This window comes from Lissotriton vulgaris, chromosome 12 (assembly GCF_964263255.1).
Source record: "Lissotriton vulgaris chromosome 12, aLisVul1.2, whole genome shotgun sequence".
Lineage (NCBI taxonomy): Eukaryota > Metazoa > Chordata > Amphibia > Caudata > Salamandridae > Lissotriton > Lissotriton vulgaris.
This window is the reverse complement of record NC_141700.1, coordinates 100,342,010-100,369,973: the sequence shown is the minus strand read 5'-3', so window position 1 is coordinate 100,369,973 and position 27,964 is coordinate 100,342,010. Positions and strand designations below refer to the sequence as shown.

General features: G+C 45.7%; 1 protein-coding gene across 1 annotated transcript in view; it reads right to left on the bottom strand.

The window, feature by feature from the left end:
- Window positions 1–27,964, bottom strand: part of DCST1 (DC-STAMP domain containing 1) — a 128,888-nt gene that overhangs the window by 33,442 nt on the left and 67,482 nt on the right. The window contains exons 14-16 of the mRNA XM_086945516.1: window positions 23,524–23,650; window positions 9,797–9,913; window positions 9,534–9,676 (exon numbers count right to left, since the gene is read on the bottom strand). Coding sequence (XP_086801642.1) covers window positions 9,534–9,676; window positions 9,797–9,913; window positions 23,524–23,650 — 387 coding nt within the window. The remainder of the gene's footprint in view (window positions 1–9,533; window positions 9,677–9,796; window positions 9,914–23,523; window positions 23,651–27,964) is intronic.

The window sequence follows — 27,964 nt, the reverse complement described above, 5'->3', positions numbered from 1 at the left end:
TCCTAGGAATTTCCCGGGGCCAGGATATCCGCGACGGCGGATGTGATGAACAGTGTGGGGTGGGAGGGGGGTCCACGCTACCTTCTAGACACCTCACACGAGTCCTCGGACGACCACTAAGATGGCGTCGAGTTAAATAAAGGGCCCCCGCTAAGACAAGGGAAATTGGAAGTTGGCACAGAGGTACAGTCCTCTGTGCGCCCGCCCCTCACACCGTGAGGGGGGAGTTCTGGTAGTAGGGATCTGACACCGGTTAAGACCTTGCCGTTGGCCCGTAATGTTAGGATGTACAATTTTTATTTAGAAAGTATGCATTTGCAGGATGTTTAGACTCGGCTAGGAGAACCTTTGTATTAGAGATTTGTTAAGGTTAGCCAATAAACGTGTCTGCATCGGAATGTTATAAATGAAAAATTGTACATTATATGAAACGTTTATTTTAATGTTTTAATTTTGTTTCATATTTTAATAAATACGGCCGGGAGGGTAACTCCCTCCCGCCTTCCAAAAGTTCAGAACTGCGTCCGTCTTCCCATCCTTGGGGATTGTGTTGGGAGGGGGTATATATTTGTATATTTGTATATTTGTGGGGTATTTGTAGAGCGCGACATTCGCTCCGGAGGGAGCATCTTGGCGCTGGAGAACTTAGGAAAGCCGGTCCAGGAGGAATTAGATGGAAGCCTTAGAGTAGTCATCCGGGAGTTTAAAAATCCATGTTTTCAAGAGCTTTCTGAAGGGTTTTTCCTGGGTTTGTTGTCTGAGGGTTTTGGGCAGTTTGTTCCAAGCTTTGGTCGCGAGGAAGCTGAGGGTTTTTGCGCCCTTCATTTTCAGGTTGTATTTCGGAAGAATGATAAGATTGTCATCGCTTGAACGAAGGTAACGGCTGGGTAAGTAGTGGGGAAAACGTCTAGTGAGGTATTTAGGGCCTGTCTTATTGTAGGCACGAAATGCCATAATCAGGATTTTAAAAAGAATCCTTTTGTGGAGGGGGAGCCAATGAAGCGAACGAAGCGCTGCAGAAATAGAGGACCTGCGGGGGAGACCTAGGACTAGACGGGCGGCTGTGTGAAGTACGCTCTGCAGTTTAAGGATGGTGCTCTTCTTGACTCCTGCGAGCAAGCCGTTGCAGTAATCCAGTCGCGAGATTATGAGTGCGACTGTCACCGTCTTTCTAGCATCGATGGGGAGAAAGTCGAAGAACTTTCTCAAGGATCTAATGGTTCCAAAGCATTTGCCAGCGACGGTTCTGGCATGCTGATCGAAGGAGAGTTCGGAGTCAAAGATTACACCAAGATTCCTAGCTGACGACACTGTCTGGGGGGGGGCAGCAGAGTTGTCTGGCCACCAAAGTGCTGGACAAAAGGTATTATTGGTGCCAATCGGGAGGATCTCCGTTTTACTTGAATTACATTTCAAGTGGTTATTTTCCATCCATAAAAATACTTCGGTCAAACAGAGTTTCAGGTTGAGTTCAGCTTTGGTCGATAGTTTGTCCAGGGGTACAATGAGTTGTGTATCATCGGCATACGAGGTGACAGGTATGCCGAATGAATCTATCAGATTAAGGAGAGGAATGAGATAGATATTAAAAAGGAGAGGGCTCAGGATAGATCCCTGCGGGACACCTGAGGAGACAAGTTTGTCTTTGGAGTGGAATGGGCCCAGAGTAATGGATTGGGAACGGTCGGACAGAAAAGACGTAATCCAGGAAAGGGCGGAGTCGGAGATACCAATGTCCCTGAGTCTACTGATGAGGATGGTGTGGGAGACGGTGTCAAACGCCGCAGTTAGGTCGAGCAGGATTAGGATGGAGTTTTTTCTCTGGTCTTGTAGAGTTTTTATGGTATCAGAGAGTTCGATGAGGGCAGTTTCTGTCGAGTGCTTAGGGCGAAAACCAGATTGTTGAGGGTGAAGAAGGTTGTAATCATCCAGATAGCGTTTCAGCTCGCAGTGAACTAGATGTTCCGTGATTTTTCCCAGAGCCGGGAGCAACGAAATAGGGCGGAGATTGGTAAGATCCGTCGGGGGTTTATTTGCCTTCTTCATAAGGGGCTTGACAATACCTTTTTTCCAACGGCTGGGTACTGTACCTGACCTAAGCGAGGAATTGATCAAGTGGTTAATGGTAGGGTTAACCTCATCGATTAATTGGTGAAGGATCTTGGGGGGGCAAGGGTCGGAAGGGGCGCCAGATTTGCAGGCCAGGATGGCTTTTTTCGACTGCTCAAGAGTGACAGAGGAAAAGCAACTGAGCGTGCAGTCTAGGGGGGCCAATGAGGGGGGCGCTGGGGAATTAGCAGGGGGAGGGAAAGTAGTTTGGATCGAGGCAATTTTTTGGTGGTGACAGGCATCCCGGCCATATGGAAAGGGGCGACCACTCGGTCCCCCCGAACGTATGGTAGGGGGCCCGGATCCCCCCGGGAAACCATTTTGGGCGGGGGGTGTGTCTCGGCTGGTATGCCCGAAGCGGCGTAGCCGGGGCGCACCTTTTTCCCGCCCAAGAAGGGTTGTCCTAGACACTTACACCGTTGGCCACGCCCCGTAGGCGTACCGGAGGAGGGTACACGTCCTCCCGAAGAGGAATAAAAGGAGCAACAATCCGAAGAAGCATCCTCTTGTTCCTGTGCTTGGAAGCTGCACCCTCTCGTTGCACGTGAGCCCTCGACGGAACAAGGAGCAATTTTGACCCACCCACCAGCCCCTTATGGCAACGTTAGTAGTGCAATAAAAAATTGATTTGCTTTGATAGTATCCTTTTTGGTTGTAGTGGTTATTAAAGATGTTGCTGTTTTACTGCAATAAAATGATTTGCGTCATAACATTTTCTCCCCCAGTGCAGCGGAGTATCATAGTCTAATTGAGAAATGTGTTCAATAAATATTAGAATGTTAAGTTATTCGCTTTTCTTCAATAGGTTCATAAAACGTCGTATTTATTTTGGTCGGGCGGTAAGGTCATGATCGGTGAGCAGTAATTTCAAGGTCCCTAGAGGAGGGACGCCACCCATTATGGATGGGGGCGCCCGGGGGGAGGCGGCCATTAGCCCCTCACACGGGGAGGTGGCACCCACTAAGTATGGGGTCGCCGAAGGGAAGGCGGTCATAGGCCCCTCCCAGGGGAGGAGGCGGCTCAATGCCCCTCCTAGGAATTTCCCGGGGCCAGGATATCCGCGACGGCGGATGTGATGAACAGTGTGGGGTGGGAGGGGGGTCCACGCTACCTTCTAGACACCTCACACGAGTCCTCGGACGACCACTAAGATGGCGTCAAGTTAAATAAAGGGCCCCCGCTAAGACAAGGGAAATTGGAAGTTGGCACAGAGGTACAGTCCTCTGTGTGCCCGCCCCTCACACCGTGAGGGGGGAGTTCTGGTAGTAGGGATCTGACACCGGTTAAGACCTTGCCGTTGGCCCGTAATGTTAGGATGTACAATTTTTATTTAGAAAGTATGCATTTGCAGGATGTTTAGACTCGGCTAGGAGAACCTTTGTATTAGAGATTTGTTAAGGTTAGCCAATAAACGTGTCTGCATCGGAATGTTATAAATGAAAAATTGTACATGATATGAAACGTTTATTTTAATGTTTTAATTTTGTTTCATATTTTAATAAATACGGCCGGGAAGGTAACTCCCTCCCGCCTTCCAAAAGTTCAGAACTGCGTCCGTCTTCCCATCCTTGGGGATTGTGTTGGGAGGGGGTGACAGGCATCCCGGCCATAATATCATTTATTCATGTATCCACCCATCCATCCATCATGCATCCACCCATCATGCATGCATCCATCCATACATCATTCATGCATCCACCCACCCATCCACCCACCCATCCTGCATCCATACATCATTCATTCATGCATCCACCCATCCATCCATCCATCCACCCACCCATCCTGCATCCATACATCATTCATTCATGCATCCACCCATCCATCATGCATCAACCCATCATGCATGCATCCATCCATACATCATTCATGCATCCACCCATCCATTCACCCACCCATCCTGCATCCATACATCATTCATTCATTCATCCACCCATCCATCCACCCACCCATCCTGCATCCATACATCATTCATTCATGCATCCACCCATCCATCATGCATCCACCCATCATGCATGCATCCATCATTCATGCATCCACCCATCCATCCACCCACCCATCCTGCATCCATACATCATTCATTCATGCATCCACCCATCCATCCATCCACCCACCCATCCTGCATCCATACATCATTCATTCATGCATCCACCCATCCATCATGCATCCACCCATCATGCATGCATCCATCCATACATCATTCATGCATCCACCCATCCACCCATCCTGCATCCATACATCATTCATTCATGCATCCACCCTACCATCCTGCATCCATACATCATTCATTCATGCATCCACCCATCATGCATGCATCCATCCATGCACCCATCCACCCACCCAACAATCATTAATGCACCCACCCTGCATCCATCCATCATTCATGTATTTTTATGACCATATAACTTGCACACAGCTTGTCAGTGTTCAATACCAGTCTCGAACCTTGTACTCCAGCACCAATGATACATGATTAATATTAACTGTTTTTAAAACATGTATTTATTCGACACCAATTTCACACCTTAGTCGGAACATCATTTTTATTTGTTTTTTAAAACATCTATTTATTTAACACCAAAGCAATGTATAAATTTTGATGGCTCGATAAGAGGCTCGAACCTGGTTTCACAGTACCCAAGTTGGCCGCGCTAACCGTCAGACCACATCCTCTCCCCTTTGGTGTGGCCCTGCAGTTTTGATGGTACATATTCATACCAAAGTCATGTATAAATTTTTACAACTTCGTGCCGTGAAATAAATGGGTGACCTGGAATAGACGCACACATTTCTGCAGCAGATGCTTTAACACACTGAACTATCTCAAGTCAAAGGTTCAAGGTTCAAAATAAGCTTTATTCGATATCCAGCAAAGAAATATCATATAAGCGTAAATATTTCATAAAATATCATACAAGCATACAATTACAGAAATAATTTAAAACAAACAATTTGGTCAATTCATTAAAATAAGTAAATAAAAATGAAAAAGTGTATCGGTGAAATCATAACCATTTAAAAAGCAAGATCTGGAGAACCAACCTTAGCGTGAAGCAATCGATTAGGCCTTGATACATAAAGAAAAATGACATAGCATGTACGACAAGATACATATATACAATTATTAAGAACATATTGGGCTTTTTCCATTTTACATGCCTGTGTATAAGAGTAATAAACACGTGGTAGCCAGAGTCCCCTTTCACCAAGTGTTATTGTTCATTACTCTGGGGCCCGGGTAAAAATCAAACAAGTCCCAAGTAGAAATAGGGCCATCTCCGGGTTTTGGTTGAGAAAGTCTTAAATAGGGGACAATGTTCCTGTGTTTAAATCTGATTAATATCAGGTCTCCCGGAATGTCTTTAGGCAATCTGCCTAACCACCCCACCCTCCTGACGCTCAAAATTCTGCCATCTAAGGCGGGCGGCAGCGGTCTGTTGTTGTTAAGCCAAAAGATGGTCTTATTTAGCAGATCCTCGCTTGTTTCGTGATTGCCCTGACCAAGTTCAGGCACCCCGGAAAGAACGGACACGTAGGGGGCAGCTTCAGTGGGTAAATTAATTCTATGCCTTCTTGCCTGAGGATATCTAGAGGCGTTATAAGGGGCACTATTAGGCTTAAGAGTGTTATTACGTACCCTTGGGAAGGGTATGCTCAGGGCAGGGTCAATTGTTCGTGCTTTCCTGTGTTCAATGGAAATAGGCTTGTCAGGGTTTGTACAGAGCGTGGAACGTGGGGAAACAGCAGAATTTACAGTTGGTGGGTAAGTCCTTTTTACTATTTGTTCAACACTGGTCAACCTGTCTCCCAACTCCTTAATTTTAGTGACCAGGGGTAACAGAGCAGCATTCAACAATCGCTCAAATTGGGCCAATAGGGTCGATTGAAGGGGGGGAACAGGATTATTTAATGTAGTCCCTGCTTTATGTGGCGTTAATACAATTGGATTGGCAGGGAAGGATGAGGAGCTACAACACATTAGATCGACATTTAATGGAGTTTCCTCGTTGTTAAACAGGATTAAATCAGGGGATACAGGTACAGCCTGGGTGGTACAGTTTATGAGATCAGTGTCTTTACCCACTCTGGGGGGGTTAATATATCAGGGACATAGTTAGTGCCGCACATGGCATTAAGCTCTTCCCAAATAGACATCATGGGAGGACTACGTAGAGCCCGATTGCGACACTGGACAATTGAACATAGATATGTATAAGGTATAATGTCTCTGTACCTCTAAAGTTAGGACCAAGTGGGGTGGCCCGCCCCGTCCTCCTCAGGTCCTCTGAGGGCCACAGAGGGCCCGCCCTTTGCCCGGGCTTAGCCCGGCGGTCCCGCGCGCGTCCCGCGGGGACAGGAGGTGTTCCGCTGTTTGTAGGCGCCTCCTGGCGCTGGCTGTCACGTCCCAGGTGCGCCTCTGCCACCGGGGCACCTGGGAATTGTAGTCTGGGTCTTGGTCTTGGTTGCCGAACCCTCACGGCGCTCGGTGGGGTGTGTGCTCCAGAGGGTGTGAGAGTGCCCCGGGAGTCTGCTGGTCCGCCTCCCGTTCAATCACAGATCGGAAATATCCCCCACGGAGCTGTCGGTGCTCCGCTGTTTGTAGGCGCCTCCTGGCGCTGGCTGTCACGTCCCAGGTGCGCCTCTGCCACCGGGGCACCTGGGAATTGTAGTCTGGGTCTTGGTCTTGGTTGCCGAACCCTCACGGCGCTCGGTGGGGTGTGTGCTCCAGAGGGTGTGAGAGTGCCCCGGGAGTCTGCTGGTCCGCCTCCCGTTCAATCACAGGTCGGAAATATCCCCCACGGAGCTGTCGGTGCTCCGCTGTTTGTAGGCGCCTCCTGGCGCTGGCTGTCACGTCCCAGGTGCGCCTCTGCCACCGGGGCACCTGGGAATTGTAGTCTGGGTCTTGGTCTTGGTTGCCGAACCCTCACGGCGCTCGGTGGGGTGTGTGCTCCAGAGGGTGTGAGAGTGCCCCGGGAGTCTGCTGGTCCGCCTCCCGTTCAATCACAGGTCGGAAATATCCCCCACGGAGCTGTCGGTGCTCCGCTGTTTGTAGGCGCCTCCTGGCGCTGGCTGTCACGTCCCAGGTGCGCCTCTGCCACCGGGGCACCTGGGAATTGTAGTCTGGGTCTTGGTCTTGGTTGCCGAACCCTCACGGCGCTCGGTGGGGTGTGTGCTCCAGAGGGTGTGAGAGTGCCCCGGGAGTCTGCTGGTCCGCCTCCCGTTCAATCACAGGTCGGAAATATCCCCCACGGAGCTGTCGGTGCTCCGCTGTTTGTAGGCGCCTCCTGGCGCTGGCTGTCACGTCCCAGGTGCGCCTCTGCCACCGGGGCACCTGGGAATTGTAGTCTGGGTCTTGGTCTTGGTTGCCGAACCCTCACGGCGCTCGGTGGGGTGTGTGCTCCAGAGGGTGTGAGAGTGCCCCGGGAGTCTGCTGGTCCGCCTCCCGTTCAATCACAGGTCGGAAATATCCCCTCAAGTCATTTCAGCTTGCGGAGTTAATGTGTGTCTGAAAGGGTAAAGAGAACCGTGCCAAGGAAGTGCGTCTAGGTCCAAAATAGCTGTCTATTCGCTACTGGTCAAATTTCTACGCAGACGACCTTTGACATATGTACGTGGCCAAAGCAATATATTAAATTGCATTTGCTTACAGATTAGACTATTGATTAAAGAAACAACTAATTCTGCGTCCAGCACTCCTTGCAGGACCCGGGCTTTAGTATTGACCAGCCAATCGGATTGGCTGGGGGGGCACCATGACTGCTCGCCCAGTCGCCCTGTTTAACCCCGGGGGCTGCAGCCCGCCCCCTGGTCCTCTCTCTAAGGGGAACTGCACAGGGGAAACAATCTGCGCATGCGCGGGCTAGTTTCTGCCCAAAAATACACTTGCGCAGCAGGCCCAGCCATCCCCAAAGCCCCCCCCCCGCGCGCACTCCGGGAAAGTCGGGAGTCTCCCGGATTCCCGGACGGCGAGTAGCGCAATTATTTTAATGTTAGCATTTGTATATTAGTTACGATGCGGTGGGTCCATGGAGCTTAGTGGGGCTACGCCCCTACGCCCCAATGGACGCACCGCGCCCGTAGTGTATCCCACCATAAAGCTCAAACGTTTGGTTAAAAGTAACCCATCACATACCAAGATTGCAGCAGTGGTTCCCTCTGAAAGAAAGCATCGCTCTGTATATCAAGGCAAGTGATGAAAACATGGCTTGCACTTTGCTTTGTCTAGTTTCAGTCAAATAAGGATCTCCCTCTACACATCTCCCCCTCTGCCATTACAAATTATATAAATTATTTAAGTATTAATTATTTAAAGAAATTAAAAGCATTGTTATTTGTAATATCAATACATCTAAGTCACGTAAATACAAAACATGTTGCATTACAAATGCTATTGGTGTCACATTTGCGAAAGTTATAACTATTGGCATTGTAAATGACAAAGCTATTAATTTAACTATTTGAAAAAATAACACATAAATAAAAAAACAAATCATTTATATAACCAATAGCTCAAACTTTCCTAATGCGAGCCCTATTGCATTTCCAATGCTTGTTTACTTTAATTGTCCATTGTATCTTTTCCACAGTTTGCTTTGTCACATTGAACTATGGCAATGCGTGTATTTGTCTCTGCTCATTTAGCTTATAGTAACAGGATATGATTGGGTCTCCCCACCAAATCCATGAGCCTTTGGTTATGGCAGAAGAGCAGCTCCTCTGGAACTGAGGTGAGGCATCAGTGATGTTTTCACCTCCCTGTTCCCTACTTTGGCGTTAGACTCCCAACAAAGTAAGTCATGAGACTCTTTGCGTATCAACACATAATATAACAACAAATACATTAGCCACGAGTGTGAGAGGAGACCCCATATCTCACTGTCTGAAGTTTCCTCAGAAGACAATAAACACCTCAAGCAAAGCTGGTGAGAGTAAGGTTAGTCACAGAATTTAACGAGTGGTAATTGTGGTGTTAGGACAAAGACAGAGCTAACGAACAAGTAGAGTATGTTGGTTGTGTTGGGCTGCCACTAAGACCTGTATATAGATCTTGCTAGGCCAGACTCCTGAAAGTGACGCTCCCTAATACCTTGCATACAGTCTCACTTCTGTACCACTGAGGATTGGTCCTACAGGCTTTTTGTTGGGTAGTCCAGATTTGCCCATAAAGGTATGATGATTTGGTACTAAAAACATGTAAAATCCCACCTGTGAGACGCTTCTGGGCCAGCAGAGGTGGGGCCTTATGCCTCATCTTTGTGGGACATTATTTCAAACTTTAGTCATTGAGGGATGTGTGGGAGTTGATGAGGGACCACATAAGCCCTTCAACACAAGAATTGGATAGCAAAGATGTGTTGCCATCATGGAGCCAGTTGGCAACTCTTGTGTAGAGCTGGGTTGACATTCCATACGTAGGCACAACTTACCTTCGGAAAGAAGAAGGTGGCTATAGCTCTGCGTATTCGGTGCATGTAGGCCTGCAGAATGCAGAGGAGTGCCAGCAACAATATGGGCCATGAAATCATGAAGTAGTCGAATGCGGTCATGGGTACTGGGTCAGGGAGACAACCTAACAGTGAGCGAAGAGCAAGTTACAAAGGGTTAGAGATTGAAAAAGAAAGAAGGGCACCAACGGAATCAGACCCTCTCCCTTCCTAGAGAATCCTGTTGGCAATTACCCTATACTTACGAGTGTTGTCACTCGTCATCTCTGTGTTTGAACGTGAGCTGAGGAGTCCAATGGTTCTCCGAAGGAGCCTGGCAATCAAACTTGTACCGCCTACAAAAACATTAATCTCGTGCGAACCTGTTAGAAAAGCGAGAAGACATTCAGAATCCTGTCCAGTTCCATCAGCCACCAAAACAGTGTTACAGTATTACGAGGTTGAAAAATAAATCCACAGTGGCGCTCATATTGAGGTGCATCTGCAGGGACGTTTTAACAATATTGGGGGCCCTGGGCCAAAAGTATTTTGGGGGCCCCTGTTTGGACCAGCTTTGATTTTATGAACCAGTCTCAGCTCTTTCATGCCCTCTTTGGTCAAATTCGAAATGTGTGAACATCTGATATTCAGGGATAGTGATGTGTGTTTTCGGTATTGTAACACACCTGCAGCTCACTAATATTACTGCAAATAACCTCTGTCACACCCTCCCATTTCTCATATGTGAGGTCCTGTATTGATTTAAAAGAAACTTTTTATGTGGATGTTGCATGAAACGTAAACACATTTTGTCTGCAAAATGTCTGTAATGGACTTTCACACTTTAAAAATTGAATGATAGAGAAACGCTATTTACAACATTTTGTTTAAAAATTATTCAAGGTCATGAGGGCAAGACTCTCTGCAGAACAGAGCTGGCTATTTCAGGGGGCCCCCTGAAAGGCTGGGGCCATGGGCCATAGCCCACTTTGCCCATGCCTTAAAACATCTCTGTGCATCTGGTTGGGGGTACAGTAAAATCACATGCGATTTTACCATTATCATGCAGTGCATCATCCCCTGCTGTGCAATTACAAGTTAAACCTCATGGAATGGCAATGTACCATCTCGTAAAACCACACAGAATTGCCAGATCCGTGGGGATCAACACATACATTTTCGACCAGGTCTGAGCTTTGAATTTTGCTGTCAGATAATTTGGCCATTTATAGTTTTAGAACAGTGAAAACATAGCACAAATGTTTATGAGTAATCTAACATGATGTGAATTATGAGAATTAACACATTTCCATAACCAAACGACCAAACATTTAATACAAAGAGGGCATTTTTTTTTCTGAATAGATAACCCATACTTTGGAAATTCTATACACGTGAGGAAGATGTTTTCTGGGAGGGCACAGCATTACATGCTTCGGGCATCAGAAAAGAAAATGGGGAATGGCGCCTTGTTTGATTGCACTGTTCAAAATTACTTCTGATTCTCTGGTTAACTTCCAGGGGATCCTCAACAATAGTCCTAAGCACTGAATAGTCCGGCCCGTGTGTGATGATCCCAGAGCACTCTTCAATTTATATATATATATACATACATATATCACAACACAAGGTTGAGCCCTCAGTGGGAAACAGCAACACAGTCGGAAATTTAAATCCATTTAATTCAGGATCAGATGCAGCACGAGAAGCACTCCGGCACAGGCATCTCTCCTGTTCCTTGCCAAACCGGTTTCGGGATCGTCCTCCCTTTGTTAATGGCAGCTGTTCACAATGAAGAACCTGACGTGCACTTTCATACTTAAGAGCCTGCCCATGTGGGTGTGTCCAAACGGAATTGTGGTTCTCGTAGTGCTTGTGATAATACCTCAGGTGAGTAGGTTCTGCGTGGCAGCAAAGTTAATATTAAACGTTTTAAAACCCATGTGGGCTGATGCGTTGTGGCGTTGCGCATCCTGCTGTGTTTAGTCATCTGGTCAGAGGACTCCGACCTCCCGTGGAGATGACACAGGTTTGTGCCATCACGGGTCCGCCCAAGAGCGGCATACTGCATTCCCGCGGCTGGACTCCGGCCGCAAAACATCACAACACAAGGTTGAGCCCTCAGTGGGAAACAGCAACACAGTCGGAAATTTGAATCCATTTAATTCAGGATCAGATGCAGCATGAGAAGCACTCCGGCACAGGCATCTCTCCTGTTCCTTGCCAAACCGGTTTCGGGATCGTCCTCCCTTTGTCAATGGCAGCTGTTCACAATGAAGAACCTGACGTGCACTTTCATACTTAAGAACCTGCCCATGTGGGCGTGTCCAAACGGAATTGTGGTTCTCGTAGTGCTTGTGATAATACCTCAGGTGAGTAGGTTTTGCGTGGCAGCAAAGTTAATATTAAAAGTTTTAAAACCCATGTGGGCTGATGCGTTGTGGCGTTGCGCATCCTGCTGTGTTTAGTCAACTGGTCACAGGACTCCGACCTCCCGTGGGGATGACACAGGTTTGTGCCATCACGGGTCCGCCCAAGACTCTCTTTAGGCTGCATACACAAAAACACACACACACACACACATATATATATATTTGTGCGTTTGTGTTTATGCAGCCTAAATAGTGGTTAAAAATGCCCATACTGCATTCAATTTTCATTCGAAAAAGAATAAATTTACATAGAAATATGCTGGTAATAAAAATTGCTAAAGAAAATCTTTCACAAACCTTTATTAAAAGGAAAGGGAATATGAAACATGTTAGCCAATAGGCTGCCATTCAAAGAATAGTAGAGAAAACTGGCACTGTGCCTTTAAGAACCTCACAATACACTCTGTATCCCATCATGCCTCAAAGGAGCCAGATAGGACAGTTCCATTTTTTCGGCTCCAGCAAGCAGGATCCAGAAGCTCTGGCTTTTGGCAAGAAATCTCTGGTAAATCTTTTCAAATGTTTTCCTTTAAAACTCGTTTGACATTTTTTTCAAAACCTAAAGTGTACATAGCCTTTTTTTCTGGCAGAACATTTTTTATCTTCTTGTCAAGAACGCCTTTGCTTTTTGTGAAGTGCCTGCCTGTTGGAAGAAAAAGGCCCAGACAGACTCCCATTCTGTCTGTATTGTGTGGCCTCCAGAATATGATGAACCAGATACTTATAGTTACTGTCAGAAGTTTTGCAAACATACTTTGAAAGACAGAGAAAAGATCTGACTACATGGTCTCCAAGAAAGAAGGACAACTGCTTCATTAAGAGGCCTTGGTAAAGGTCAGTATTAGTTTAAAGACTTCTTCTCTAGTTCAGAGAACTCCAGCAGAGGAAATCTAGAGAGAGATACCACCATTACAAAAGAAGATGTTTCCAGTCAATGTCGCGAAGTATGAATTTGAGAACGGAGCAGATAGTGGTGTGCTCGCTGTCAATAGGTACACCGTCGAAAATGTGGTCACAGATAAGGACGGGTCATCACTCTATGTTCAAGCATTCACTCTTGAGACACACATTGCCGTAAAAGTCACCGTCAACATCAACATCCCACTGCCCATAGACGTCAAAGAAGCAGGCATTAACGCTGATCTACATCTAAAGACAGTTCCTACTCACCTGTGATTATTTCTCCATGCTGGCTTCAATGTCTCTAGCATAGACCCGAGCCACATACTTCAGACTCTGAGTACTCTCTTACAAATTCTCCATCTAGAGCCACACCTGAATTCCACATTTCAGGTACACCATCTCTTAGGTCGTCTTCATCTCCTCAATCTTCTCCAGGCACACCAGGTTTGCTACCTACGACTTCAACAGGGCCAATAAAAAGCCAGCGTATTCTACCTCGTGAAACATACATCTCCACGAAGATCTAGGAGTCCACTGTGTCCCCCCTCCGGATCTACAGAAGCATCAAGATCTAAATCCAGATCTAGAAGATCACATGTTTCTAGACACAGGAGACTGACCGATAAACCTCCTGCAAGAATGTCGCCTGTGGATTATCTTTTTACCTTCATTGGAGTGCTAATAAGAGGGGCAACTAAATTACACATTGATATCCCTACTACCACAACATCATCTTCTGTGATGTTTGAGACGTTGCATCACAGAACAGCTTCACGACCATTGCTTCTCCAGGTTCCTGGTCTACTGGAACCTGCAATGCAATTATTTATTACGCCTACATCAGTGATTTCTGCTCCGTCTTGACTTCCTAAAAAATATAAACCACCAGATCTGGACACACTATTCCTCAGATCAGATCCTCCTCCTGATTCGGTCATTGTAGCAGTAGCAAGAAAATCTCCCACTGTTGCTGTGTCTTCTTCTGTTCCTCCTGACAAGGAAAGCAAATAAATAGAGGCTCTTGGCAAAAAGATGTGTAGACCATCAGCATCTACTATGAAGGTGGCCAGTACTTCTGCTTTGTTTAGAAGGTGTATAGGTCTCTATGGGATTTGCTAAATATTCTCGGGAAAACTCCCAAAAAAGAGCAGACAAGATTTTCAAGAGACTATGAATGAAGGTGGCTTTGTATCTTTATTTCATTTATTTATTTATAAAGTTTTATATAGCGCTAGCTAGACCCGTGGGTATCAGAGCGCTTTACATACATAAAGGAAAATAAAAGATCGCATAACATCGCAGGACGAGGATGAATAAAGATAAAAGCAAAGAATTAATACTTATGAATCCAGTGAGGGGAGAAGGACGGAAGTGGCTGACAGTCAGAGAACCACCATCCTTGAAGGTCAAAGTAAGTGGGGAGTCCACTAGGTTATTGATGCCTAGGACGGTTGCCTTAGTCGGTAAAGTATTGGTTGAGAAGAAAGAGTTTCAGATTCTTTTTGAAGCAAGAGAAGGAGGGGTTGCATCCTAGGTCGATCGGGAGTGCATTCCACATCCTGAGTACGTTGCCAGAGAAGGACCGGCACTGGGTCATTTTTTTTTCAGTTTCAGAGGGATGAGAAGAAGTGAGTTGGTGCTTCTCAGAGTTCTGGATTTTCCTGCTTTTACTAGTTTGCTGTTTAGGTAGTTTGGGGATTGAGTGTGAAGGGCCTTGTGTGTGATGCAGGCCAGTTTGAAAATACATCTACCTTCCATAGAAAACCAGTTGAGTGCGTTCAGGGTTGGTGAGATGTGTTCAAAACATTTTACACCAGTTATGAGTCGGTCTGCCATGTTAAGGACTGACCTTAGTGGGGTTAGGTGAGCTTTTGGTGACCCTGTTAGGATGGCGTTTCCATAGTCCAGTTTAGAAAGGACTAGGGATTGTACAATTGTCTTGAGATCATCTTGAGGAATGAAAGGTTTAATTTTCTTAAAGTGTTTTAGAGAGTAAAGCACACTTTTTGCTGAGTTGTTGATGTGAGCCTTCATTGACAAGTTCTTGTCCAGGGTAATGCCTAGTGCCTTTACTGAGTCAGATAGGACAAGGGAGCAGTTTAGAGCATCAAGCTCCTTGAGCCAGACTTTAATTGGTTAGTGGTAGCTTTTCGGAGAGAACAGTATTAATTTTGTTTTGTCTGGGTTCAGTTTTAAGTGGTTTGCTTTAAACCAGGTTTGGATCTTGGTTAGCCTGACATTGAGGTGTCGGACGTCACTGGGCGATTTGATTTTGTAGTATATTTGTGTGTCATCAGCATATAGGTGGTAATGAATCCCTGCTTCTTTCAAAATAATTGCAAGGGGTTCCATGAAGAGATTGAAGAGGGATGGTGAGAGGATCGATCCTTGCGGGACTCCAAGTTTGACGCGTGTTGGTACAGAGAGACAGGAGTTGATTTTAATCTGTTGCGAACGGTGCTGAAGGAAGGAAGTGAACCAGTGTAGTACTGTGCCATAAATGCCACATCGACTTTTCAGAGTCTCAAGTAAAGCTCAATGGTTTACTGTGTCAAATGCCGCTGATAAGTCAATAAGGATGAGGAGGCAGGCTTCACCTTCATCTAAGGCTCTGTGGATATCATCTGCGATATTGAGCATCGCTGTTTTGGTGCTACATCCTTTCCTGAAACCCGACTGAAAGATGTCGAGAAGGTTGAAGTCATCAATATGTTTGTTAAGTTGTTGGAGAACGCACTTCTCCAAAGTTTTAGCTAGGAACGGGAGGTTGGAGATAGGTCTGAGGTTGTTGAGATCGTTAGTGTCGGCCCCTGGTTTCTTGAGCATAGGTGTGATTTGTCCTAGCTAAAGGGAGTCTGGGACACAACCTGATGTGAGAGAGGAGTTGATGATTTTTGTCCAGAAAGGGGCAATGATGTGGTTGAGTTTTTTTACTATTGTGGATGGGGGAGGGGGGGTCCATAGTGTGGGAAGAAGTCTTTAAGCTTGCAATTATATTGAAGACTTTGATTTCCGATATGGCTTCGAAGTTTGACCAATTAGCGTCATTTTTCAATTGGAAGCAGGTCTGGTTGTCCGTGGTAAGATTTTGATCTGTATGATCAGGGGTGGTTAAAGGGGGGCAGGTAGCAAGGGGGGAAGGATTTAAGGTTTGGATGAAGGATTGCTCAATTTTTGTGACTTTATCAGTGAAGAAGCTGGCGATTTCTTCGCATCGATCTTTGGTGGCTTTTATTTCTTGTGGCGGTGTGCTGTTTGTTTGACTTTTGACAATGTTGAAGAGTTCTCTAGGTCTATTCTTTGCCTTGTATAGTTGGCTGCGGAAGAAAGTGGCCTTTTCTCTAAAAATGTGTTTTTTATATGCCGATCGGGTTGATCGAAGTTGAGCTAGGTGGAGAGTCAAAGTGTTTAGTCTCCAAGTCTGTTCTGATTTTTTGAGTTGTCTCCTTTCGTTATTAACATCCACATTGAACCAAGATTTAGATTTGGTAGATCTCAGATGTTTGAGTGGTGCTACTTGATCTAACACCTCTCTCATTTTGGAATTAAAGCGGGCTGTGAGGTCATCGGCCGTCCAATTGGAAGGCTGGGGTTGTAGATGGGCATGAACCTGGATTCCAGTTCAGTTATGGGGACTCCTTTGATGTTCCTGGTCGATTGCTTAAGTTTGTCAGGTTGTATTGGTTGGTTTCTGACATGAGAGTCAATATTAAACAGTATGAGGTGGTGGTCAGACAAGTCAATGGGAAAAATCGACCTCAAAGAGACCAGCTCATTTATGGTGATGATCAAATCCAAAGTTGCTCCTTTGATGTGTGTTGGTTCATTGCAGAGTTGTTTAAGGTTGGAAATTTCAAGCAGGTTGGAGAGGTTTTGGGTTGTAGAGTCTTCTGGGTTGTTCCAGTGGATATTGAAGTCACCCAGGAACACGTCTTCCGTGTCTCTTAGGGAGAAACAAGTTATAAGGTCGGTTAGTTCTTCAGCAAAGAGGGTACGTTTACCAGGAGGATGGTTGATGGCGTGAAATTTGATGGACGTGGTGCCTTTGGCTGAAAGTTCAACACCTAGATACTCAAGAGTCAGGTATTCTGTGGATTTTAATCTGGTAAGCTGTATTCCTTCTTTATGGATGATAGCTAGGCTGCCACCTGTTTTGATCAGTCTATCGTGTCTGATGATTTTGTAGCCTGGGGGGGTGAGAAGGTCTAGGATGGGGGTAGAGTGGTCATAAGGCAGGATTCTGTGAGGAATGCAATGTCTATTTCTTCCGCGAGTATAACTTCAGCAATATCTGTGGCGGGTAGTACTGCCGATCTACCGTTGAGGAGCATGCACGATAGAGGCCGGAGCGCTTCAGTGGTGGGGTTTGCTGTATGTATAGAAGTGTATTGAGGGGCCCTGAGTGAGAGGACAGGTCTAGGGATTCTATTAGTGCTCACTAAGACTGGGATTGCAAACGGGGCCGAGTTCTGGCTAATTTCGAGGTAAGAGTTGTTGATATCATCTGCTTCCCGTTCTGAAATGGGTCGGAGAGCTCGACAATGTGCATCAGATCTTGCTGTGCATGGATATTGTCACGATATCTGTGCACGCAGATCTTCTTGGCACAGACCAACCAAACTTAAGCCAGAGGCTCAACATCGGATTTTAAATTGACTGCTTTCAGGCAATTCTCTTTTTGGTTTCTATGCAGATGAAGAGATGAAGAGATGCTCAGAATGAAAACGAGCGTTGAGAATTCAAACTTTGAATGACTGGCTTTCGGATCGTGGCCGCGTTACACAGGACAGTGGCCTATCATTTTGGCACACAACATTGCAATACATATTGGGGCAATCGTCACCCCTTAGCCTATGCCTCTGGAGGAGGGAAAATGAATGTTTATGCTCAATGCTCGTTTGCATATTTGCTGGGATTAGCGGTATGATTTAATCCATGTGTAATACAGAGCCCTGACGAAGTTCAAATGAACGAAACGCATTGGCTGTGGTGCAAATTTTAAGAAACTCTCTTATGGAATAAAGTATACTTTAAATATCCTTACAGTTCTCGTTGACTTCATCACTGGTGCATGCAGTCCTTATTTGCATGTTTTGTCTGATTCTCAGTGCTCCAGAAGGGTGTGCACGGAAAAAAGATCTTATTTACTTTCGAATAGTAGTGCTGGACCGTGGTCCGCCGCATTGTTCTTTGTAAACTATCCTTCAGAGGAGAGATTATTATCAATCAATCGGAAAGTGTCACAATCGCTTAAATGATCACCATTCGTCAACGGACTGATTGTATCCTTACTAGGCTCAATGGCGTTTTGTATCCTTCTGGTTCCTTATGCATGACTGCACATGAGACCTCTGCAGCAGTGTCTAGAATACCAGTGGAATCAGATCTCGAACTGCTGGAAAGAGAAACGGACTCTGTCACAGGCTGCAATTCAGGCTCTCCCATGGTGGACTCAACCAAAGAACATCTTGGTAGGAATACCTTTCCATCAGGATCTGCCACCACAAACATTGTTCCCAAATGCTTTTTCCAGGTATGGGTTGCTCATATGGGACACTTGCAAAACCAGGGAATTTGGTTGGACAAAAAAAACGTATCATATCAGTCTGCTGGAACTGAGAGCTGTTCATCTGGCCCTCAAATCTATTTTCCCATCAATATCAATTAACTCCCTTCTTATTCAGACTGACAACACAACAGCAATGCTCTACCTTAACAGGCAAGGAGAGATTCACTCTCTTTCCCTATTTCTCAAAGCTCAAACCAAATGGAAATGGCTAATAGCCAGAAACCTAACCATAATGGCTATCCATCCAGGGTTTCAAAATATACAAGCAGATTTTCTCAGTCTGGTTTTTCAGGACAATCACAACTGGATACCAAACGAAGTCTTAACAGACATTTTCCAAGATTGGGGATATCCAAAAATCGATTTGTAGGCAGATGCCAACACCCAAAAATGGCAAGCCTACACATTCAGATTTTTCCAACTAGGGTCAAAAGGAAAAGCCCCTTTGATAAATTGGTCAGGGAAATTTCTCTAAGCATTTACCCCAATTCCTCTCACACAGACCGTAACCATTAAACTCTACAGATCCAAGACCAGAATGATAATAATAGCAAAAGAATGTTCCCGTCAGTGGCGGTTCATGGACTTTCTTCAGCCATCTGAACGCCCCACCCTCCATCACTGAACTTGACAGCTTGACTCCAGACTTCCTCCAATATGGTCATTAAGGCCTGCCACAAGACTGCATGGACATTTTAAGAGAGGCTAAAAGACTTTCACTCAAGAAAATCATTTGCCTATAAGTGGGAGAAGTTTTACTCATGGTCCATTCAAAACAGACACAATCCAATAATGGGTCAAAAAGAAGTAGTTATACCCTACCTTCTTCATTTAGCAATGAATTCTTGCTTAGTTTTCTTCTATTAAGGTGCATATTGTGGCTATAACAGCCTATGGACATTCTCTATCACAAATATCATTCTGTAAAATTCTTGTAATTGAAGACTTTTTAGAAGGGCTTAAAAAAGTATTCTCTCCAATTAAGTAACTATCTCCTCTTTGGGAACTTAACATTGTGCTTTCAAAATTGATGACCCCCCATTTGAACCCATTCATAAAGCCTTTTTACTGCATCTGACATGGAAAGCAGCTTTACTAGTAGCCATCAAGTCAGCACTCAAAGTCAGTGAAATTCAATCATTATGCTCTGTTGAACCATACACAGTTTTTCATAATAATAGAGTGGTGATGAGAACCCATCCCAGTTTCCTTCCTAAGGTGATTTCAGATTTCTATATTAATCAAACCATCTCATTACCGACCTTCCTTCCTAGTCTATCTACTGCAGCTGAAAGGTATTTAACCAATTGATGTTAAAAGAGTTATAGCATTCCACCTACATAAAAACCAAAGACATAAAGAAATCAGATTACCTCTTTATTAATTATGCCCCAGGGAGAACAAGTTTGGCATTGTTAAAAACAGGCTATCTCTAGGTGGATGGTTTCATGTATACTTCTCCCTTATCAACTAGCTAAAAATCATTAAAGTACATTCTACAAGGGAGAAGGCTGCAACTGCAGCCCTTCTTTGAAATGTCCCCCATTTCAGAAATATGCAAAGCTGCTGCATGGAGATCTGTATATACCTATACTAGACATTATTGTCTAGATTTAGACTAAAGCAGATACTCAAGTAGGGCAGGCTTTTTTGAGCAACTTTTTCGGTTGATTGTTGTGGTTGTTTTTATTTTATGTCTGCATCTTGTGGAATGGGCTTGCTATTCTGTTCAATGCTTATGATTGTTGATGAGGATCCCCTGGAAGAGAAGAAGGAATGGTTGATTACCTGTAATCCTAGTTCTCTTCCAGGGTAATCCTCATTAAAGTCATATTTAGCTCTCTTTATGAGATATATAGTACTGTGTACAAAGTGTATTATATATTGACAGTACATCAACCCACATGGGTGTTATCAAATTTTAACTTCTGCTGTGAGCTCTAGACAGGCTCACTTGAGTTTAACTATGTGGCACTATGAGTACCAGCAGGCTGCGAGCGCAGCCACGCCCACTGGGGCAGGTCCTTGAAAGACACCAGTGCACACGAGAAATACTGTCTGAAAGCAGCAGGATGCCATTGAGGAAGGGATAGACTCCCGAAACCAGTCTGGCTGAAGAAATGCAGGATGGCTGTTTGCTGGCTGTTACCTATATGCAGTTGCCTCGAATAAATGTGGAGCAATTCAATTACCTGGTGGCTTCTTCCTTTGGGGCTAAACTTGTGTTTGATATATATATATTTTTTAGAGTCTTCTGGATCTCCGCACGTGGGGGGGGGGGGACTATTCAGAGCTAATGACTTTGAGGATTCCCTGGACAAGAACTAGCATGACAGGTAGGCGACTTTTCCTTCTCTCACAGCCAGAAAAAACAAAAATCTGAACCACTTGGAGCCAGGCAGAGTGGAATTCGGTGAGATAATTGGGCTCCTCCTGACTCGTGAGGGCCTGGGTGTGCTAGTATCGTCAACTGGTATTTAAGCATCATGCCACATTTCAAGTGTAGTGATCTATATTACAGTAATGACTATCTTTTCCTTTATGGTACTAACTCCCTCAGATATTTGACTCCATAGCACTGAAAAGAGCAATGCTTTAATGACCTAAATCCTGAATACTCCAAATGGAAAACCAGATTTCCCTCTTTGCATTCCGTCTTGTGACGTGCACATTTACACTGATCTGCAAGTGCATTAACACAGTCAGACATTTTTCCTGTGTAGATATGATCACTGCTGAAAGGAGTCTATAAAGACTTGGAATAAGGCAAGCGTTTGTATGTATTAATTATGCACTCATGGGACTGAGAAGACCTGGGTTCCCATGCTTGTGCTATGCAAAGAAAGACTTTGATAGAGAGTTAAAAAGAAATCCTTTAGTTGCAGATGGGTTGGCATGGCATCCATTTTACCTTGCATCGTAAAATCTTAAAAGATAGTCATATGGACAGAACTATTTGCATGTTTAAGACTTCAATTACTATTTTTATATGTCAGAAGTAAACATAAGAAACTCTTTCTTGTTTAGGAAATTTTGTTAGTAGTGATTTGTGGTCCTGTGAAATGAATTGGAGTTGAGAGTGTTATATTAAAAGGAGACAACTCTTGACTTGTGGCCAAATTGTGCATGCTCATGTATGGACACGTTTAGAAAAGTGAGATACATGGTTCTGGATGATATAAAAATGCTATTGACAGAATTGGAGAGACTGACATGGAGACCATTCCAATAGCCTATGTCAGCTAAAACAGTGCCTGGAACCGTATACATGTGATTGGGATGGGGAAATAAGAAAAGAATCCTTTACATTGATTTAATCTTGAAGACCGCTTTTGAACGTGGCCTATTGACTTGGAAAGAAAGGTGAGATATCAGTCAAAGGTGTTCAAGATTTTTCACCACCTCAGAGAGTGAAGAAAATAGATCTCAATGAGACTCTTGACAAAGACCAGTACATATACTTTGGAGTGATATCAGTAAGATCCCAGCAAAGGGTATGGTTTGAGGACAAAATGTATGCTCCAGCTAAACATTTCCAATCAAACTATACATCTGGTACACAAAATTCTACAAAATTTCACAGCTTAAAAATGTACGTAACTCCAAAAAATTTGCAGTACTCTGTAAATTTCTGGATTTTAATTAATATTTCGCACATGCCTGGTTTTCGGGCTATTAGCCGCAGAAGCGTAGAAATAAAGCATACACCGGGGTATTGTCTGCTTGTATTTAGTAATTGGCTTAATGTTCTTTATTCAGATCTGCTACGGGTTTGAGGTATACGTAGACGGTTTTGGGGACACCGCAGGAGACAAAGGCACTGCTTGGTGAGAATTGACTCAGCCTGGTAGAGTGGACTGAATTGAACCTTTGCAGGGCTGGTAAGTAACCCACCATAGCCACCCCAGTAAACCTTTAAAGAAAGACTTTTGTGAATCCCAACATCACAGGCCCTTGAAATGTTGAACTCCATGACCACATCCGAACCTCAGTTGTCCTGTTTTTTAGAAGGCTGTTGTACTTAAAGACGAGTGGTTGTGGTGCCTCTAGCAGAACTCATCTGTAAGATTCAGTGATTCCAAATAGAGCTCTGATTGAATGTTATCATAGCATGCTTTTTTACGTTTTTTCATGAGCACAGCCTTCAGTGTGGTATTGACATACAAACAGGGTTTTTTCAGTGTCCATTTACAGTAGTAGAGTAACAGTTTAGTTTCAACTTGCATAATCCACAGGAGACGGGAAAGGATTAATACAGATCACCAAGTTTCTAAAGTACACCGTAGACATGATTATTCTGTGTTTATATGGTAGATACTAACTACTCAGTGCAGCATGTCAGCTCGTAAAAGGATGTTTGAGTGTGGAATCTCTTAGCTATCACATTATACGTGGATTATAAAAGTGCAGAGGCCCTGGAAATTGTAAAGATGTTAATAGGCTATGAAGACACCTTTCTGGCTATAGTGGGTTGGAACTCCCGGCCTCAAGGTGTGGCAAATCTGGTGTTTCAACATCACAAAATGAAATGAAATAATCTGTTGACTAGGGGTGAGTGGTTGAAAAGTTTCAGCTCTCCTTCCATCATCTTGTTGTGTTTGCTTTGTTCGCACTAAGTGGGACGGATATGCCCAGATGTGGGTCCCTTGCTCACTGTACCACTGGATTCAAGCTATCTTGACTGTTGAGGGGTGATTTAAGATGAAACCGGGCCCAGAATGCTTGTTTACGGTCCAGGGAGGACCTGGCATGGCAGTTCCAGCTGGTCTGTTCCATAAAGGTGGAGGGTAAAGACTGATTTGTATATGGTATAGTGAGCAAAAGAACGATGCATTAAGACCAGATCTCTTGACTGGGGGTGAGTGGTTGAAAAGTTTCAGCGCTCCGTCCATCATCTTGTTGTTTTTGCTAAATCTGGTGTTTCTTCATCTGCTGTTGGCATGCACTTTAGGGAATGCGATTTGAACTAAAACATTTAAAGATTTGCAATAATTTAGCCCACAAATAAAGTATACAGAAAATCCGGCATGTTCCCCTCCACCCCCCAGAGTGGGTGATAAGAAAGTTGACTGTGCACTAGTCCACTTACTTTTGAAGGTGTACGTCACAGCAGCGCGCTTTCTGATAATCTGGAAGATCACGGTTAAGAGGTGGTCTATAAAGCAGACGGCAATCACGAAAATGATGATAGGGATGCAGTGCAAGAGCTCCCGGATCTGCAATGGAAAGATGTGATAGTCTCTTTAGGAGAAGGAATAGCTCCCAGAGGTCGACAAGCCTACAGCCTCCTGGAGAGGCTGGAAACCCTATACACTCAGAAGAAGGTTGTGCATTGGGCCCTGCCCTGCGGTACGCTACATACACAATCTCTGACTTTCATTTTCTAGTTTGGGGACACAATTCACAAAGGTAAATAGACTGAGTGCTAGAGTCTGGATGGTAGACCTCATTCCCAAAATGCCATTCAAGAGCACCTCACTTCAGAAATGGAGAAGATTTTCAATATAAAAATTATGCAGAAATGTGTTTTGGCGATTTGTGTACTGAGGTGCCCCTGGTGGCTTTGTGGCTGTGTCTCCTCTACTGAGGTCCCACCCAGGAGTATGTTGGAGGGCTTCTCTTCTGAGATGTCGTTTAGAACAGTGTGCAAGCATCTCCTCTACTGAGATGTTGTCTAGGACAGAGTACAAGCATCTGCTTTACCCTTATGCCCCCTAGGACAGTGTACAAGTGTCTCCTCTACCAATATGTCACCTAGGACAGTGTACAAGCTTCTCCTCTACTGAGATGTCGTCTAGAACAGTGTACATGCATCTCCTCTAATGATATGTCCCCAAGGACAGGGTGCAAGCATCTCCTCTACTGAGATGTTATCTAGGACAGTGTACAAGCATCTCCTCTCCCAATATATCCCCTATGAAAGCGTACAAGTGTCTCCTCTACCGATATGTCCTCTAGGACAGTGTAGAAGGATCTCCTCTACCGAGATGTAATCTAAGACAGTGTACACGTATCTCCTCTACCAACCTGCCTCCAAGGACAATATACAAGCATTTCCTCTGCTGAGATGTCCTCTAGGACTCTGTACTAGTATCTCCTCTACTGAGAAGACCCCTAGGACAGTGTACAAGCATCTCTACCAATATGTTCCCTAGGACAGTGTAGAAGTTTCTCTTCTACCGAGAAGATTCCTAGGACAGTCCACGCATCTCCTCTACTGGTATGTCCCATAGGACAGTGTACAAGTGTCTCTACCGATATGTCCCCTAGGACAGTGTAGAAGGATCTCCTCTACCAAGATGTCATCTAAGACAGTGTACAAGTATCTCCTCTACCGACGTCCCCTAGGATAGTGTACAAGCATTTCCTTTGCTGAGATGTCCACTAGGATAATGTACAAGACTCAACGCTCTCAATGACCAAGCAAGTCAACGTCGTATCCTCCTCCTGCTTCAACACCCTCTGCATGCTCCGCAAGATCCACAGATACAAGAAGGACAGTCACCCAGGCTCTCGTCAGCAGCAGACTCGACTACGGAAACGCCCTCTACGTGTGAGCCCCGACCAAGCTCATCAAACGACTACAATGCATCCAAAACGCCTCAGCACGACTGATCCTCGACGTATCATGCCACGGCCACATCACCCCCCACCTGAGAAACCTGCACTGGCTACCCGTCAACAAGAGGATATCCTTTAAGCTTCTCACCCACGCACACAAGGCACTCCAAAAGACTGGCCCAGCCTACCTCAACAGACGGCTCTCCTTCTACATCCCCAACCGCCAGCTATGCTCTGCCGACCTCTCACTTGCCACCATCACGCGCATCCAAAGAACAACCACTGGTGGGAGCTCCTTCTCACACCTCGCCGCCAATACATGGAACACCCTCCCACTGAGCCTACAACAGACCCAAGACCTGCTGACCTTCAGGAGGTTACTCAAGACCTAGCTGTTCGATCAGTAGCGCCCCCTCAGCGCCTTGAGACCCTCGCGGGTATGTAGTGCGCTTTACAAATGTTTGATTGATTGATTGATTGACAAGCATCTCCTCTACCGAGACGACCCCCAGGACAGTGTTGACGTGTCTCCTCTATTGATATGGCCCCTATGAATGTGTAGAAGCATCTCCTCTACTGAGATGTCTCCAGGTCTGTGTTGCATCATCCTCTTTACTAAGGAGTTGCCAAGGATGTGTAGAACATCTCCTGTATCAAGATGTCTCTAGGCATGTGCTGTAGTGCCTTCTCTTCTCTTCTGAGGTGCCAGGTTTTTGCCAGAGGATCTCCTGTAGTAAGATGTCTCCAGGGCTATGTAGGGACATATCCGTTATTGAGATTTAGCAGGGCTTGTGAGGTAGCGCCTTCTCCACATACAGGTCACTAGGGTAATGCTGTATACTCTCCTAAGGGAGATCTTCACAGGAATGTGTAATGGCCTCTCCTCCACTGAGATATGCAATTCATCCTCCTCAACGTCCGATCCCTCCACAAACATGCCACCAAAAATCTGGGACCTCCTCGCTCCTCGACAGCACCACCCCGGTCATAGCATTCTTTATAGAACCCTTGACCAACACCACCTTGGGACCGGACATTGCCATGGCCATTCAAAGAACTCTTCAACATCATCAAGGAGTTCGCCCAACCCACCAGCGAGTCTACCGACATCCCTCCCTCACAAGACCTCTGCGACAAACTCAGCACCTTTTTCCACCACAAAATCAAGAGCATCTACGACAACTACAATGAAGACAACCAACACACTGAACCCTCACCAACCACCCCCGACACCCGGAAGTCACCACCGTGGACACACTGAAGACAATGAAGTCAATCCACTTCGGGGCCCTCACGGACCCCTGCCCCCACCACATTTTCAACAGAGCCACTGACACCATCACACCCATCCTCTGCCACACCATCAATCTCTCCCTGGCAACGCCCTCGTTCCCAGACGACTGGAAACACGCTGAGATCAACCCCCTCCTGAAGAAACCCTTGGCAGAACCCACTGACATCAAAAACTACAAACCCATCTCCCTGCTCCCGTTCCCAGCGAAAGTCATCGAGAAAGCGATCAACAGCCAACTTGCCACATTCATCGAAGAGCACAACATCCTTGACTCCTCCCAATCCGGCTTCAGAAATAATACAGTACGGAATCCGCCCTCCTCGCCGCAACCTACAACATTTGCACCCTACTGGACAAAGGAGAAACAGCAGCCCTCATCCTCCTCGACCTCTCAGCGGCGTTCAACACAGTCTGTCACTGCACCCTCCACACTCCACGACGCAGCGATCCAAGACAAGGACCTTGACTGGATCCGCTCCTTCCCCTCAGGCAGAACGCAGCGGGTCAGGCTCCCCCCTCCTTTCCTCTCGGACCGTAACACCTACCAGGGGTCCTCCCTCAGCCTTATGCTCTTCAAAGTCTACATGGCTCCACTCACCCCCATCGTCAGAACCTACGGACTTAACATTGTGTCATACGCAGACGACACCCAACTCATCCACTCCCTGTCCAACGAACCGAACACCGCCAGACACAACTTTTGAGAAGGCATGGAAGCCTTCACCAAATGGATAAAAAACAACTGCCTACAACTAAACACCTACAAAACGGAAGTACTCCTCATGGGCCCAACCCCCGTCACCTGGAACAACACATGATGGCCCCCGCCCTCTGAAACCTGCCCACCCCCACGGACAACGCACGCAACCTGAGAATCATCCTGGACTCAGAACTCAAAATGGACCGCCAGATCAACTCTGTCTCGTCGTCCTTCTTACACACACTCCGCCTTCTATGTAAGACCTTCAAATGTATCCCCCTCGAACACAAAGACCGTCACTTATGCCCTGGTCACCAGCAGATTCGACTTTGACAACGCACTCTATGCCGGAATAAACAAAACCCTCACCCACAAACTACAAAACATCCAAAACGCTGCTGCAAGACTGGTCCTCACTGCCACATCTCCCGGCACCTGCACACACTCCACTGGCTCCCAATCAAAGCTAGGGTCACCTTCAAGATGCTCACAAACGCTCACAAGGCCCTCCACGACACTGGACCAGCATACCTGAACAGCTGATTCAAATTCCACGCACTCCAAAGGACCCTATGATCAGCCGAGCTCTCCTACGCTGTGGCCCCCCGCACCAGAAAGACCAGATTGGGAGGCCGCTCATTCTCCTTCGTCGTGGCCAGAGCCTGGAACGACCTTCCACTCCACCTCAGACAGACAACATCGCTCCCCATCTTCGCAAGAAACTTCAAAACCTGGCTCTTTGACAGACCCCCTCCTTGATGGACTGGAACCTGCGACCCCCTCCCCCCCCCCAGTGCCTTGAGACCCTTGACGGGTGAGTAGTTGCACTTAGCAAACACCTGATTGATAAATTGAGATATCTCCCAGTGATGTATTTTGAGATCTCCTCTAATTAGATGTCTTGAGGGGTGTGTTGCAGCACCTCTTTTACTGAGGTTTTGGCATGGCCATGCATGCACTATCTCAGTCTAGGCT